This window comes from Odocoileus virginianus, chromosome 11 (assembly GCF_023699985.2).
Source record: "Odocoileus virginianus isolate 20LAN1187 ecotype Illinois chromosome 11, Ovbor_1.2, whole genome shotgun sequence".
In the NCBI taxonomy this organism is placed as follows: Eukaryota; Metazoa; Chordata; class Mammalia; order Artiodactyla; family Cervidae; genus Odocoileus; species Odocoileus virginianus.
Genome location: NC_069684.1, coordinates 22511007 through 22526284, shown reverse-complemented (window position 1 = coordinate 22526284; position 15278 = coordinate 22511007). Strand labels below are relative to the sequence as shown.

The 15278-nt window shown below is 33.7% G+C and overlaps 1 protein-coding gene across 6 annotated transcripts in view; it reads right to left on the bottom strand.

The window, feature by feature from the left end:
* Nucleotides 1-15278, bottom strand: part of COP1 (COP1 E3 ubiquitin ligase) — a 213223-nt gene that overhangs the window by 69244 nt on the left and 128701 nt on the right. For all 6 annotated transcript variants that reach the window (XM_070474042.1, XM_070474041.1, XM_020882898.2 and 3 more), the window contains 4 exons: nucleotides 12522-12665; nucleotides 9233-9341; nucleotides 8378-8459; nucleotides 2566-2682 (listed from right to left, as the gene is read on the bottom strand). In XM_070474042.1, the coding sequence (XP_070330143.1) occupies nucleotides 2566-2682; nucleotides 8378-8459; nucleotides 9233-9341; nucleotides 12522-12665 (452 nt within the window). The remainder of the gene's footprint in view (nucleotides 1-2565; nucleotides 2683-8377; nucleotides 8460-9232; nucleotides 9342-12521; nucleotides 12666-15278) is intronic.

Here is a 15278-nt window from a genome sequence, read left to right as displayed (position 1 = left end):
GTAATAAAACACTTAGGAATAAATTTAACAAAAGAAGTTCAAGGCTAACATACTGAAAGTTATAAAATACAGATGTTAAAAATGGTTAAAAAGGAGACAGGATTATAGACCAATTTATGTTTACAGATATTAAAAATATAAGCCAAAAAGTCTAGCAATTTATCAAAAGAATTCCACATTAATGCTAAACCTAAATTCTAGGTTTACTCTAGAAACACATAGTATCAGAAAATGTATAAGCATATCTCAACAAATTAAACCATATGATTATATAAAGTGATGCTGAAAAGGCACCTGATAAAATACTGAATTTGCTCGTAACTAAGAAACAGTTAAATGATTTGAATTGAATGAATGCTATTTTTCAGGGAATTCCCTGGCAGCCCAGTGGTTAGGACTCTGCACTTCTACTGTCAAAGGCCTGGGTTCAATTCCTGCTCAGGGCAGTAAGATCCTGCAAGCCATGGAGCAAGGCCAAAAAATTTTTAAAAACGCACAAAACTATTCTTCAAAAGGGGATGTTACGAACAGCAAACCACTAAAGCTGACTCAACTAAAGGAAATACATGGCAAAAGTAGCTATAATTAGCATATAACATGCCTTTTAAAAAAAGAGAATGTAAAGAATCATTAGAAAAGAAAAAAAATACAACCATCACTTTTGGCTACTATCAAATATAACAGATAGCCCAAAGGACTCTAATAAAAAGTTACCAGATTTAATAAGAACAATGCCTAGATATAATACAAATATTCAAGTATCAACAGTTTTTTGTTTTTTACTCTCAGCAAACAATAGTTAAAGGAATGGAAAAAAATAATAACAAAATTATAGCAAACATAGAAAAAATTAACCAAAAGACCTAAAATGTAATTGAAAAAAACGAAAACTAAAAATCTCTTTGAAAGACAGAAAATAGTCCAAACAAACAAAAAGATATCCCATGTAACTGTAGTAAGATGAACTATCTTAATATCACTGGTTCCAAAATTAACTAATAAATAGAGGGTAATTCAGATGAGAATCCCAAAAGAATTTTTCTAGAACTGGAAAAATATAAATCTTAAAGTTTACATGGAAATGTGAAAATTAACTAAGAAATACATGAAAATTTAACACAGTGAGGACAAAACTGCCTGCCAGATAGTTGAGGCATTTTTAAAGTAGATTTCTCCTTTCCAGGAAGGAGAAATTTTAAAGATGCTCACGTCTGGCATTTACACATATTTCATATTGATTATAAATATGATCATCATTTTTCTATTAAAAATGATGACTAATAGTGTTTTTATAACATTAAAAAACTCAAAAAACTACTTTATCTAAATGACTGTTAAGTATTAATTAACAAAAATACCTTAGCAATTATTGAGCATCATATTCTAAGAGCTTTACACATAGCATCTTCCTTTCATAATCCTCGTAAGAGCCCCAAAAGATGTATCTCTATTTTAAGGATAAGGAACTTGGGGAGAGAATTTAATCAACTTGCCCAAAGTAACATTTCTAGTCAGTGACAAAGAAGGATTTAAATAAGAGAATATTAGTTCCCAATGGAAAAGAGCAGCATACTGGAGGAAAAATGTATCTGCTAATGAAAAGGGAATTCTACCCACATATACATGTTCTCCTGGAATTTAACCATGAAAGTATGTTAGTATCCAAGTGAAATACACAGTAAGTTGGAATAAGGAAAAGATGTAATGACAAATTAAGATTTAAATTTACCTTTTAAAAAAGTAATTATTATGTTCATGATATTGTACTAGATAATCTTTATTTTTTTAACTGAAATTATCAATTAAAAAAAAATGAATCAAGAATCAAGGAGATTTAGCAATGTAAAAGTTAAAATACAAATGTTTACTGCTTCAGTAAACACTCAAGATAGGAAATCAGATATAGAAGACAAAGGAATTAAGAGTAGAGTGATCACATACTTAACCTCTCAACCCAGAACACTTTTGGGAATGAAAGAAGGGCCTAACAGTTATTATAATGGTAAGACAGATATAAACTAGGACTGACCCAGGCAAACGCAGACACCCTAGTTAAGAAAAATACTTTAACAAAAAATTCTTTGGTATGATTTTTTCTGGTACTTACTATGTTAGCATGTACTCCACAATATAAGATTTAATCTATCTTATTCACTGTCCCTAGATGGGTGCTTTGTACATAGTAGGCACTCAATAACTGTTCAAGGTTTTATAGTAGGTTTCCCATAATTTAAAAACAAAAGGTTTCCTGTGTCTATACAATATTTAAACATCATTATGACCTAAATTTGTAAACAAGCATAAATCTGGGTATGCAAAGACTTAGAGGAACAAAAACAAAAATAATCAACAAACACATCTTTATGTTTCAAACATGGGAGATGGAATGCTAAAATTAAAGCACAGCAATTAATGAGTAAAAATGGTATACTACATACTTCTAATTTAGAGTGTAATAATGAAAATAAAGTTTAAAGCTACGAAGAAAGCTATTCTTTTTAAAATGTTCTTTTACGTTAGTCATGAAAACTGACATCAAAAGAAGACAAGTCTTTCATTTCTTACCTGCACAGCCGAAAGCCAAATGGTATCTGGAAGAGGGGCTGAATTTGACACAGCACACATTGGCCTTCGCCTCGATGCTTGCCACTGAGTTGTCCAAGTTGGTAGACCACAGCTTCACTAAGAATAATAACAATAAAGAAGAAAATAAACAATGCATGAGCCAGTGCTTCTACAACCTAGGGAGTCTGCTTCTTGCTACAGCTGTCTTTTCATGCTAATTTAAGTATTTTGATTTACTAGGATCAAAAATATTTAAACTGAATAAATGAACAATGTTCAATAGAACAGTATATTTAAACCAACAGAGCTTAGTCTCAAAGTCGGAAAACAATACAGACAATCAATATATAATGAGAGAAAAATATGATCTCTTAACTAAGGCATACAAGACAGGTTAAAAAGAAAAAAGCAGTCTGGAAACACATGTGTATTTGTTTTAGCATACTTTAAATTGTGTGTGTGTATGTGTATGAGCAGGGAAACTACATGGCTTATCTTCCAACCTATTAACCTTTTGAGAACTTCACATACACACACATTTTCACATGTATGATTTATACATATACATATATATATATATCTCACATTGTATATATGATATATACACAAATGTCACTTAAAGTACCTGGAAGCAGTTCTTATTTTATCTTTCACTTAAGAATTCCATGATTTTAAAATTTTATGTGGGAAACAGAAAGAGATTCACAGACTTAGAGAATGAACTTACAGTTGCTGGGAGGAAGGGATACTTAGGGAGTTTGGAATGGACATGTACACACTGCTCAATTTGAAATGGATAACCAATAAGGGCCTACAGTAGAGCATACGGAACTCTGCTCAATGTTTCGTGAGCAGAATGGAGCCTGAATGGAGAGGAGTCTGGGGAAGAATGGACACATGTATATGCATGGCTGAGTCCCTTTGCTGTACCCCTGAAACTATCACAACACTGTTCATTGGTTAAGTGTGTGTGCTCAGTTGCTCAGTCATGTCCGACGCTTTACAGCCTCATGGACTGTAGCCTGTCAGTATCCTCTGACCATGGGATTTTCCAGGCAAGAATACTGGAGTGGGTTGCTATTTCCTCTTCTAGGGAATCTTCTCAACCCAGGGACTGAACCTGTGTCTCCTGCATTGTCTGGTCGATTCTTTACCACTAGCCATCTGAGAAGCTTTTAAAGTCAATACTATCTCAATCAATATTCCAGCACAATTTTCTATAGCTACTAGTAACTTGATCCTAAGATGTTTGTTGGAAAAGCAGAGAAACTGCAGAGCTAAAATAATTTTCAAGAAGGAAGATGAAGAGTTCACACTAAATGATTCCAAGACGTAAGCTACAAAGCAAGACAATGTGGTACAGTAAAAGAAGAAATACATAGATCAATGCAGAATCAAAAAAGTGTCATACTCCTGTATCAGAAATGGACAGATCCAGCAAGCAGAACATTAGTAAGAATGTAGTTGAACTCAATAATAAATCAAACTGGATATAACTGATATCTACATATTACTTTATCTAACAACAGTAGGATACACATTCTTCCCAAACTCACATGGATCATTCATTAAGACAGATCACACTCTGGGCCGTAAAACACCTTAACAAATTAAAAAAAAAAGAAACCATACAATATATTGCTCAGACTACAGCAGATTATATTTGGAGATCAAACAACATACTTCTAAGTAATACATGAGTCAAATAAGAAACTTAAAGCAAAAATTAGGAATATTTTGAACTAAATGAGAATGAAAATATAATTTAATAAAGAAATCTGTGGGATGCATCACTCAGAGGAAAATTTATAGCACTGAATGCATATATTAGCAAGAAAAAGATCTAAAATCAATAATCCAAGCTTCCATTTTAGGAAACTAGAAAGAGAAGAGCAAATTAAATCCAAAGCAAGCAGAAGAGAAGTAATAAAAATCTGAAGAAAAATCAGTAAGTTAAAATCAGGAAGTCAATAGAGAAAATCAATGAAACCAAAAGCTTGTTTAAAAAGACTAAATTGACAAGCCTCAAGGCAATCCTTAACAAAATCTCAATGAAGTTTTTTGCAGAAATAGAATAAAATGCATCCTAAAATTTATATGGAATCTCAGTAGGCCTAAAATAGCCAAAACAATCTTGAAAAAAAAGAAAAAAAATAATGGAAGACTCACTTCCCAACTTCAACAAAAAGCTACAGTAATCAAAACAGCGTGGCAGTGGCATAAAGACAAACACGGAGACCAACAAAAGAGAAAAAAGTTCAAAAATAAACCCTCACAAATATGATCAAATGATTTTTAACAAAGGTGCTAACATCTTTCAGTGGGGAAAGGATAATCTTTTCAAGAAGTGGTGTTGCAAAAACTTGATATTTGCATGTAAACAACGAAGTCAGATCATTACTTTATACCCTACACAAAAGTTAACCCAAAACGGATCAAAGCCACAAATGTAAGAGCTAAAACTATAAATCCATTAGAAGAAAACAGGGCAAAAGTTTTATTACACTGGATTCGGCAGTGCCTTTTTGAACATGACGCGAAAAGAGTGGGCAATAAAAGAAAAAATAGGCAATCTGCATTTCATCACTATGAAAAAGCTGTGTGCATCAAAGCACACTATCAACAAATAATATATCTGATATGGAATTAATATCTACAATACAGAGAGTATGCCTGAAATTCAATAGCAGTGAGAAAAAAATACAATCAAAATGGGCACAGGACTTGAATAAACTTTTCTCCTCAGAAGATATACAAATAGTCAATAAGCACATGAAAAAATGCTTGACATCACTATCATTGAAGAAATGAAAGCAAAGCAAAACCACAGTAAAATACCACTTCATACCCATTAAAATCATTATTTTTAAAAAAGGATGTGGAGAAACAGAAATAGTTGGGTGCTATTGGTGGGAATATAAAATGGTGTAGCCATTTTGAGAAACAGAATGGCAGTTTCTAAAAAATTAAGTATATATCATATGACCCAGTAATTTCATTTCTGAGTATATGCCCAGAAGAACTTAATACAGGGATATGAAGGGATATTTTGCCATTCATGTTCATAGCAACATTATTTATAATAGCCCAAAAGTGGAAGCACCCAAGATCCATTCACCAATCAACAAATGAAACAAAATATGATATCTCTACAGTAGATTACTTTTCAGTCTTAATAAAGATGGAAATTTTAATATAAGCTACAACATGGAAAAATCTAGAAGACATTATGCTGAGTGAAATACAACAGTCACAAAGGACAAATACTCATATATGACACAGAAGAGAACTAGTAAACTTCATAGAGACAGAAAGGAGAAGGGAGACTGCCAGGGGCTGATGAAGGGGGAATGAGGAGTTACTGTTTCAGTAAAACAGAAATAGTTTCTCAAACAGAGTTTTAGGTTTGCAATATGAGAAGAGTTCTACAGATTGACAATGATGAAGACAAACTGAAGGTAATTAATGCCACTGAACAGTACACTTTTCGTGGTTAATTATATGTGTATTTTAAAACAATTTAAAATCAATAAGTAATTTTAAAAAATCTCTTCCTAATTAAAATTGCTCTTTCTACTTAAATAACTTATATTTTTCTGAGGAAACTAGCCAGTCACCACCTTTGAACAAATGTTAATCTTCAGTACAAAAACACAAGAATTCTCAATAAATGCTACCTACTACATTATTTTTAAGAAGTATTTAACATTGATTAGTGAAGCTCTGTATTACAACATTAAAAAAAATCAATTATAACACAATGCTCTATTTTAGAAATTCAAAGATAATTTCTTACAGCAATCATGAAGGAAAATGTTACAATCCATATATACTGTGGATAAACAACTTGCTACTTCTCTTTGATCCAAAAATTTTTGGAGGGCAATCCAGTCATGTTATTTCTCTTTTACAGAATAGGACAGCTCTATCATTCAAACTACTGCACAATTGCACTCATTTCACATGATAGCAAAAGTAATGCTCAAAATTCTCCATGCTAGGCTTCAATAGTACCTGAACTGAGAACTCCCAAATGTTCAAGCTGGATTAAGAAAAGGCAGGGGAACCAGAGATCAAATTGCCAACATCTGTTGGATCACAGAAAAAGCAAGAGAATTGCAGAAAAACATCTACTTCTGCTTCAATGACAACACTAAAATCTTTGACTGTGTAGGTCAGAACAAACCGTGGAATATTCTTCAAGAGATGGGAATACCAAACCGTCTCATCTGCCTTCTGAGAAACCTGTACGCAGGTCAAGAAGCAACAATTAAAATTGGACATAGAACAAAGGACTGGTTCCAAACTAGGAAAGGAGTATGTTAAGGTATGCTGTCACCTTGCTTATTTAACTTACATGCAGAGTACATCATGTGAAATGCCAGGTTTGATGAAGCACAAGCTGGAATCAAGATTGCGGGGAGAAATACCAATAACCTCAGATATGCAGATGACACCATCCTTAGCAAAGAGGAACTAAAGAGTCTTTTAATGAAGGTGAAAGAAGAGAGTGAAAAAGCTGACTTAAAACTCAACACTCCTAAAATGAAGATCATGGCATCACTCATAGATGGGTAACAATGGAAACAGTGACAGACTTTTATTTTCTTGGGCCCCAAAATCACTATAGATGGTGACTGCAGCCATGAAATTAAAAGACCCTTGTTCCTTGGAAGAAAAGCTATGACAAACCTAGACAGCATATTAAAAAGCAGACACATTACTTTGCCAACAAAGGTCCGTCTAGTCAAAGCTATGGTTTTTCCAGTAGTTATGTATGGATGTGAGAGTTGGACCATAAAGAAAGCAGAGCTGAAGAATTGATGCTTTTGAACTGTGGTGTTGGAGAAGACTCCTGAGAGTCTCTTGGGCTGCAAGAAGAGCAAACCAGTCAATCCTAAAGGAAATCAGTCCTGAGTATTCAATGGAAAGACTCATGCTGAAGCTCCAATACTTGGGCCACATGATGTGAAGAGCTGATTCATTAGAAAAGACCCTGATACTGGGAAAGACTGAAGGTAGGAGGAGAAGGGGACAATAGAGAATGAGATGGTTGGATGGCATCACCGACCCAATGGACATGAGTTTGGGCAAGCTCCAGGAGATGGTGAAGGACAGGGAAGCCTGGCGTGCTGCAGTCGAAGGGGTCACAAAGAGTCGGACACGACCGAGAGACTGAACAACAACAACAACAATCACTGCAAAATAAAGTTTTCAACACTAGAGCTACCCCGGCCTATCTATTCACTAGTCTGCAAGTTACATATTGTAAAGAAGGAAAGGGCCAAGATAAAAGACATCTGTTAACAGGGCTTTATAAATCTAATCTTGAGAAGCAACAGGCCAAAACAAGACAACAACAGTAAAGAATGAATAGTAAAGACAGACATACACACACATACATACACAAAAATAGAAAGAGGGATCAACTAAACTGGCAGAAAGAAATATAGAATCTCTGTCTTGAAACATGATAAACTTCATTAAAAGATTTTGGTATACACTCAGAATTTAATACAATTCCAAATACAGCAGTGTCTAAATATTTCAACAAAAAAGCTCATTTCACAGTATTTATAAAGGAACTGGTTATAAAAACATCACAGTGTGGCATGAATTCAGAAAAAATATTATAATGAAGATGCAGAATATTCATTTTTCTTTCACTCCAATAAATACAGATTTTTGTGCTTATTAGACTATTTTTAGAATAATCAGTAATTGCAAAGGATCGCTATGGGTTTCAATAAATATCTGTATTTCTGTTAGGTTTTAAAAGGAATTAAGTCAAGGGAGGAGACCCAAATAGTACCTTTTGCATCATCAGAACCTGAAGCCAAGAGTTTAGGATCCATCAAATTAAAGTCAACACTCCAACATCTCTTCTCATGCTCCTAGATGTAGAAGGAAGACAAAGTAGTCTCAGAATATAGATCTTAAATAAAGCAAAACAAATAAACAAACTTGATACCAATTTATCACTATGGTGAGAGGGAGAAAGAACTGGCTATGAAAATAAATGAGATGCAAAGTAGTTCTTAAACTTTTTAAATATACATTTATAAAATTACCACTTTTGGAAATTCATTTGATATATCCCACAATTGCAAAGAGTCTGAAGAGATGTGTCAGAAAAGCATTACTTGAATTACATAGGTAGATGGTTGGATGGCATCCCTGACTCAATGGACATGAATTTGAGCAAGCTCTGGAAGTTGGTGATGGACAGGGAAACTAGGTGTGCTGCAGTCCATGGGGTTGCAAAGCGTCAGATATGACTGAGCGACTGAACTGAGGAACTGAGAAAATACTAAATAATGATTTTAAATTTGTAATTATAAAACACATGAAGCTCTATAATTATTAAAAAGTACAAATGTGATTCTTATAACAAGCTCCAATATTTTGGCCACCTGATGCAAAGAGCTGACTCATTGGAAAAGACCCTGATGCTGGGAAAGATTGAGGGCAAAAGGAGAACAGGATGATAGAGGATGAGATTGTTGGATGGCATCAACAACTCAATGGACATGAGTTTGAACAAACTCTGGAGACAGTGATGGACAGGGAACCTGGCATGCTGCAGTCCATGGGATTGCAAAGAGTTGGACACAACTGAGGGACTAAACAGTAACAACAACAACAGGTAACCAGTATTCTTATTTACCTGATAGACCTTTGACCTCTGTCCTGTGAATCCATCCCATAGGATGACGGTGCCTTCATAATCACTGCTGGCTAATAGGTTCTTATGATAACTACTCCAACTGATACAGCTGAAAGAAAAGGATATTAAGTTAAGCCTTGTTTTACAGAAAAACAAACGGCAATGGATACAAAGAATTTGGATGTGTTCAGAAAGATTAGAACCCTTTCAAAATGGTCTACACAAATTCAAAATAATTATTCTGCCCACAATCCATCAAGGAAGAAGGCATCAAGTAATTCTCAGATTTTTCAATTGAAAACACCAAGTTACAAACCATAACCACTTTTCACTCTTATCACCAGCTAGAAGACAGATATGGTGTGCCTAAAGTTCCTACTGGCCATCCTTGACACAAGAGGAATACATGTCTGTAGGTGGAGATAACACAGGCCAGGAGGGCACACGTATGTCATGGCAGAGTGGCAAGGACCAAATCAGACCCTTCAGGCCCCTACATCCAGTTGTGTCAGATCATATAAGCCGGTAATCTAGTCTGAATTGAGTCTCTGGGTTTACAAGCAAATGTTGACTAACATAAGTGTATGGTTCAAATTTCAATAAAATGCATTTTACAGAATTAAATTTCTAACATTTATGGTTTTGGCTATTTCTCGAACATTCCAATATTGAGAATGCAACATCTAAAAATATATGCTTTTGGCTAGATATATATGTGCATCACACATACAGTAAAGCTAATGTATATTAAAGAAAAAAGTCACTTAGAAAGCAAAGCAGCTGACCTAGGTCATGTCCAAGCATTTGAACACAAAGCCTTTTTGCTGTCTTCTGGCTGTATCTGAGCTACATTTTAGGGGTTGAAGAATTTATTTGCAACTTTAGATGTACTTATTAGAATTTCTGGGAGAAATTATGTGGAATAGTCAAGAGCCTTGGATTTAGTCAGACCTGAGCTTAAATTCCAGATCTGCAACTTACTAGCTGTGGCTTTGGGTAATTCAATTCACTTTCACAACTGGTGCGCTCCAAATGGGTTTCAGGGAAGCTTACATATTGACCCTTTCAGCCCCAAGTCACTTGTTTCCAGATTTGAACAGTTTCCTTCTCTTTATTCCAAGGTGCATAAAATACTACCATATTGCTTTATATCTGTCAAGACAGACAAGGTAAACCCTCTAATCCATATTTTCATTATGGTAACATTTATTATGAATTCTTGATATGGGTCAAGTATTCTGCTGAGTGCATCATGTGGATTTATTTAAAGTATAATCCTATGAAATAGATATTACTATTAGAGCCTCTATTTTACAAATGAGTAGCATGAAACAGTTAAGAGCAAGATTCTGCTCGCATCTTGGCTACTCCAGAGACCAGCTGTACAACCATCAACAAGTTAATGAACTCTTCATGTGTTCCAGCTTCCTTGTGAATAAAAATAGGGTAATGATGGTCTGCTTAAGACTCAGAACTGATGATGATGCCTGCCACTGAAGAATTCAATAAAATTATGTCTCACTCATGCTGCATTCTTTTCACTTAGGAATAAAGTATATAAACTAAGTAGATAACCATTACACATTGTCAATAATGAACACCAGTTAGATCTGTCTATTATTTTTACATGAATTAGGAAACAGAAAAGAAAGCTATACAAATAAAGACTACAGTACTTGCTATATTATTAACATTATTAAAGTGACCACATATATTATATGTCATTCATCCAGATAAAAAAGGTACAAGAATGACTGGAAAATGTTCAAAGTTTTAAGCAAATTTACTATTAGTTTCCTTGCTGGAGAGGGTGTGGAGAAAAGGGAACCTTCTTACACTGTTGGTGGGAATGCAAACTAGTACAGCCACTATGGAAAACAGTGTGGAGATTTCTTAAAAAACTGGAAATAGAACTGCCATATGACCCAGCAATCCCACTTCTGGGCATACACACCGAGGAAACCAGATCTGAAAGAGACACGTGCACCCCAATGTTCATCACAGCACTGTTTATCATAGCCAGGACATGGAAGCAACCTAGATGCCCATCAGCACACGAATGGATAAGGAAGCTGTGGTACATATACCATGGAATATTACTCAGCCATTAAAAAGAATTCATTTGAATCAGTTCTAATGAGATGGATGAAACTGGAGCCCATTAAACAGAGTGAAGTAAGCCAGAAAGATAAAGAACATTACAGTATACTAACACATATATATGGAATTTAGAAAGATGGTAACGATAGCCCTATATGCAAAACAGAAAAAGAGACACAGATGTATAGAACAGACTTTTGGACTCTGTGGGAGAAGGCTAGGGTGGGACGTTTCAAGAGATCAGCATCAAAACATGTATATTATCTAGGGTGAAACAGATCACCAGCCCAGGTTGGATGCATGAGACAAGTGCTCGGACCTGGTGCACTGGGAAGACCTAGAGGGATCGGGTGGAGAGGAGGTGGGAGGGGGGATCGGGATGGGGAATACATGTATATCCATGGCTGATTCATGTCAATGTATGACAAAAACCACTACAATATTGTGAAGTAATTAGCCTCCAACTAATTAAAAAAAAAAAAAAGATGTACTTAACCTAACAAAGTAAAAAAAAAAAAAAAATGTGGCTTGGATATTTAAAAAAAAAAAATTTACTATTAGTTTCTTGATGTCACTCCCTTTGAAGCCAGTGCCTTTGAAAATAGCTTAGGAAGCTTGTTTTAAACATGAAGATTCTAGCATTCCTTTTAGTTTTTGTGGGGGCAGATCAGAAGCTGGGTCTAGTTTCTGCAGTTTTAACAGTATTCCAGTTTTAAAAAGCACTCATTATAAACTCTAGCCCTTAACATATGAAACTTAAACACCATGCCCTCACAAAAAGACACATACCATTCTTGTGAAAAGAATTCTTAAAATTGTAAACAATTATAAAAGTTAGAGATATGTGCATACTAGAGGAAAAATTCCAGACTCTGAGATACTATTCACTGGCTACAATAATCTTTTATTCAATACCCCATGAAAGGTCATCTACAATAAAGACATTTGATTAAATGAAAGAAGATTTTCATTTGGCAAATAGAAAAACACTAACTACTAACCCCCACAAGGAAAAAGCAATCAATATCTATTAAAAAAAAAAAGATATTCTGATGTATCTTCTATATATAATTAATAATGTTCATCACGAATGAGTAAAGTATCACATGAAAGGTAAAAATAACAAACATACTAATCACAGATACTGTTGCATACACACTACATTATGCCAAGTAAATAATGTAAATACCTGATTTTGGAATTGCAGGTCATTTCATTTTCAGGGTAATGAATATCCACCGCATCCTGAATGACTGTGCCATATTCATAGACTTTAATCTTCTTTGTAACCCCAGCAATTGCAAAGTAGTCACAATCCCGGTCAAATTCAATACTAAGGAACAAAGTACATACTTGGATCAGTAAGACTATTATCCTTGTGATGTTACAATGACAACATTTCAGAATTTGTTTTTTTTTTCTCCCCTATTTCTAAAGTGATTCTATCTACAATAATAACAGATCTACTTGAAATGCCTTCAAATTGTATTAGGCCTTTTGGAGATTAAGTCATTATCAAGACATATAAAATTAAGAGCGGTGGAGAACTGCATAGCTATACAATTCTGAACCACAGATGGTATTTTTGGGTCCTAGAAACTTGACATGATTTTCAATTCATCTTTAGTAACCATATTACAACATACCAAACTGTCAAGGCTAACAAGTTACACCGTAAAAGTATTGAGGGCAGACTTAATGGTTTGGTATATTAAAAATACATCAAAAGAGAATAGTCAATAAACCTTTTTCTTAACTTTAGCTTTTTCTCACCTACCATTCTGTGTAGATGATAGAATTTCACAATATTTAATGTTATTTTAATAAATTAATGAGTACACAAGCTGAATTATGACACAACTAAGGAAGGTATAACAATAAAAGGATAAAATATACATATGAATGGAATCATTAAATAATCATTACGTTTCCTCCAATCATTTCTCACCTCCCAATCTAAAATGATCTCTCGGACTTATAAACCACAAAGGAAAAACTAAGTAAAAATTTTTCCTTCTTTTCAAGTTACTTAAGAGAATTCACCTCTCTTTTACTGACTTTTTACACAAGTTTCAAAATAAGTAACTCCAAAGCAGAACACAAGGTTTTATTCACCTTTAGAGACCATACTTGGAGTCCTAAAAAAGTTGTTATATAATCAACAAGAATGTTAAGTAACCTAACAGAATTAAGAGTAAAATGAATCATCACACATATTATTTCTCAATGAGTTAAATATCCTTTCTAGAAGCTCAGTCATAAAGTTAGAGAACATAAGAAGTATTGATCTTTAACTAATTACATAATAATACCAATAATAGATAATATTCATTGACCACTCACTATAACCACTACACAAAGTAACTCATTAAATTCTCATAACAACCCTATGAGATAGGTATTAATCTATCCACATTTTATATATGAGAAAACTAAGGACTGGAGTTGAGTAACTTGCCCAAAGCATCTTATAAGTGGCTAAAATGATATGGCAGTGCTCTGTAGATTTTAAGCATTCACCAAGTGCATACAAATAACTACATGACATATTTTTCTTTATAGATTAACTGTGACATCTTTTTACCAAAAAGTATATGGTTAGTTAATAATATAGTAAGAAGCTTTGCTAAGCTGACAATGAATAAGGAAAAGAAGTACACATCAAGAATATTTCCCATAAAAATACACGTTGAGATGCCCACTTTTCATTACATCTTTAAATCCTTCTTCAATACATGCAATTTTTAAAGAAATATCATGAAATATCATTGACTATTGTAAAATTCAGCAAATGCTCCCTTCAATACTATATGACTATGGAGCAATGCAATAGACTTATTTGTACAACAATTTCAACCTAACTGTTGTCTCAGCTAATGTTATCTGCCCTGTGGACCCTAATGCAATATAACTGTATTGATGGCAACTATTCATCTATCCCAACTCAATTTATACGCACAACCTCACACCACTGAAGGAGAAATATTACTGTGTCTGGTAAAGGACAGAGTTATCAGACCTGAAATTCTATCCTTAACTTAGGAAATTTTGTTATGGCTGAGATGTCAAGGGAAAACCAGCTATATTATCTATAGATATTTTTTCTTCATCTACAAATACACATGGCTAATAAATCAAAAATATTCCAAAGGTTGTACTAGTAAAAGTTAACATGCTACTTCCAAACTATTTGCTTTTAATATAAAAAACTTTAAACACTAATTTATTAATGACACTACAGGAAGAAAACTGGCATATAAATTAAAATACTGTCAGAAGAATGGATTTGATGACATAAACAAGTAATTAAATCTATTTCCTCTGTTGCCACCCTGTTATTCAACACAGCTCTCTTTTTTCAACAGAGGTTATTATTTAGCTATATCAGATCATTATTAACTCTTATACATTTTGGTTTTGTATAAGAGTTGTTAACTTTTTGTTAATAAAAAGTTTCATTTCATTATTAACTTTTTGTTTTGACTTTACTGCTATTGTTTTCTTACATTCTGGCTATGTATTCTTCTTAATACATTAGTATAACAAAGACCTAGATAGTATCCTTATTTTAATATTCTAAGATATAGAGGCTCTAGTTTAAAAATAAGATTTTAATAGAAATACTGATCAAAAAGTATATAGAATAGCATTATTACTGATTAAAAAGGAAAGGAAGAAAAACAGCTACCTTTAAAAAAAAATGCAAGTACTTCCACATAATTAAGACTCAGAATTTAAGTAGTTCCAAACATGAGTCATTTGTTCCCAATTTCAAACAGATTTAATCATATCTGTTCCCAAAGACAAAGTCAGACTCTAGAAACCAATCATGGAATAACTCAAAAGAATAATGTAGTTTTCAGGCAGAGAGCTTTTCAGAGCTAATTCAAAATAGATAGTCTCTCATTTCACAATATTTCAGCTGCTTTAATTTCTGAAATCTGAT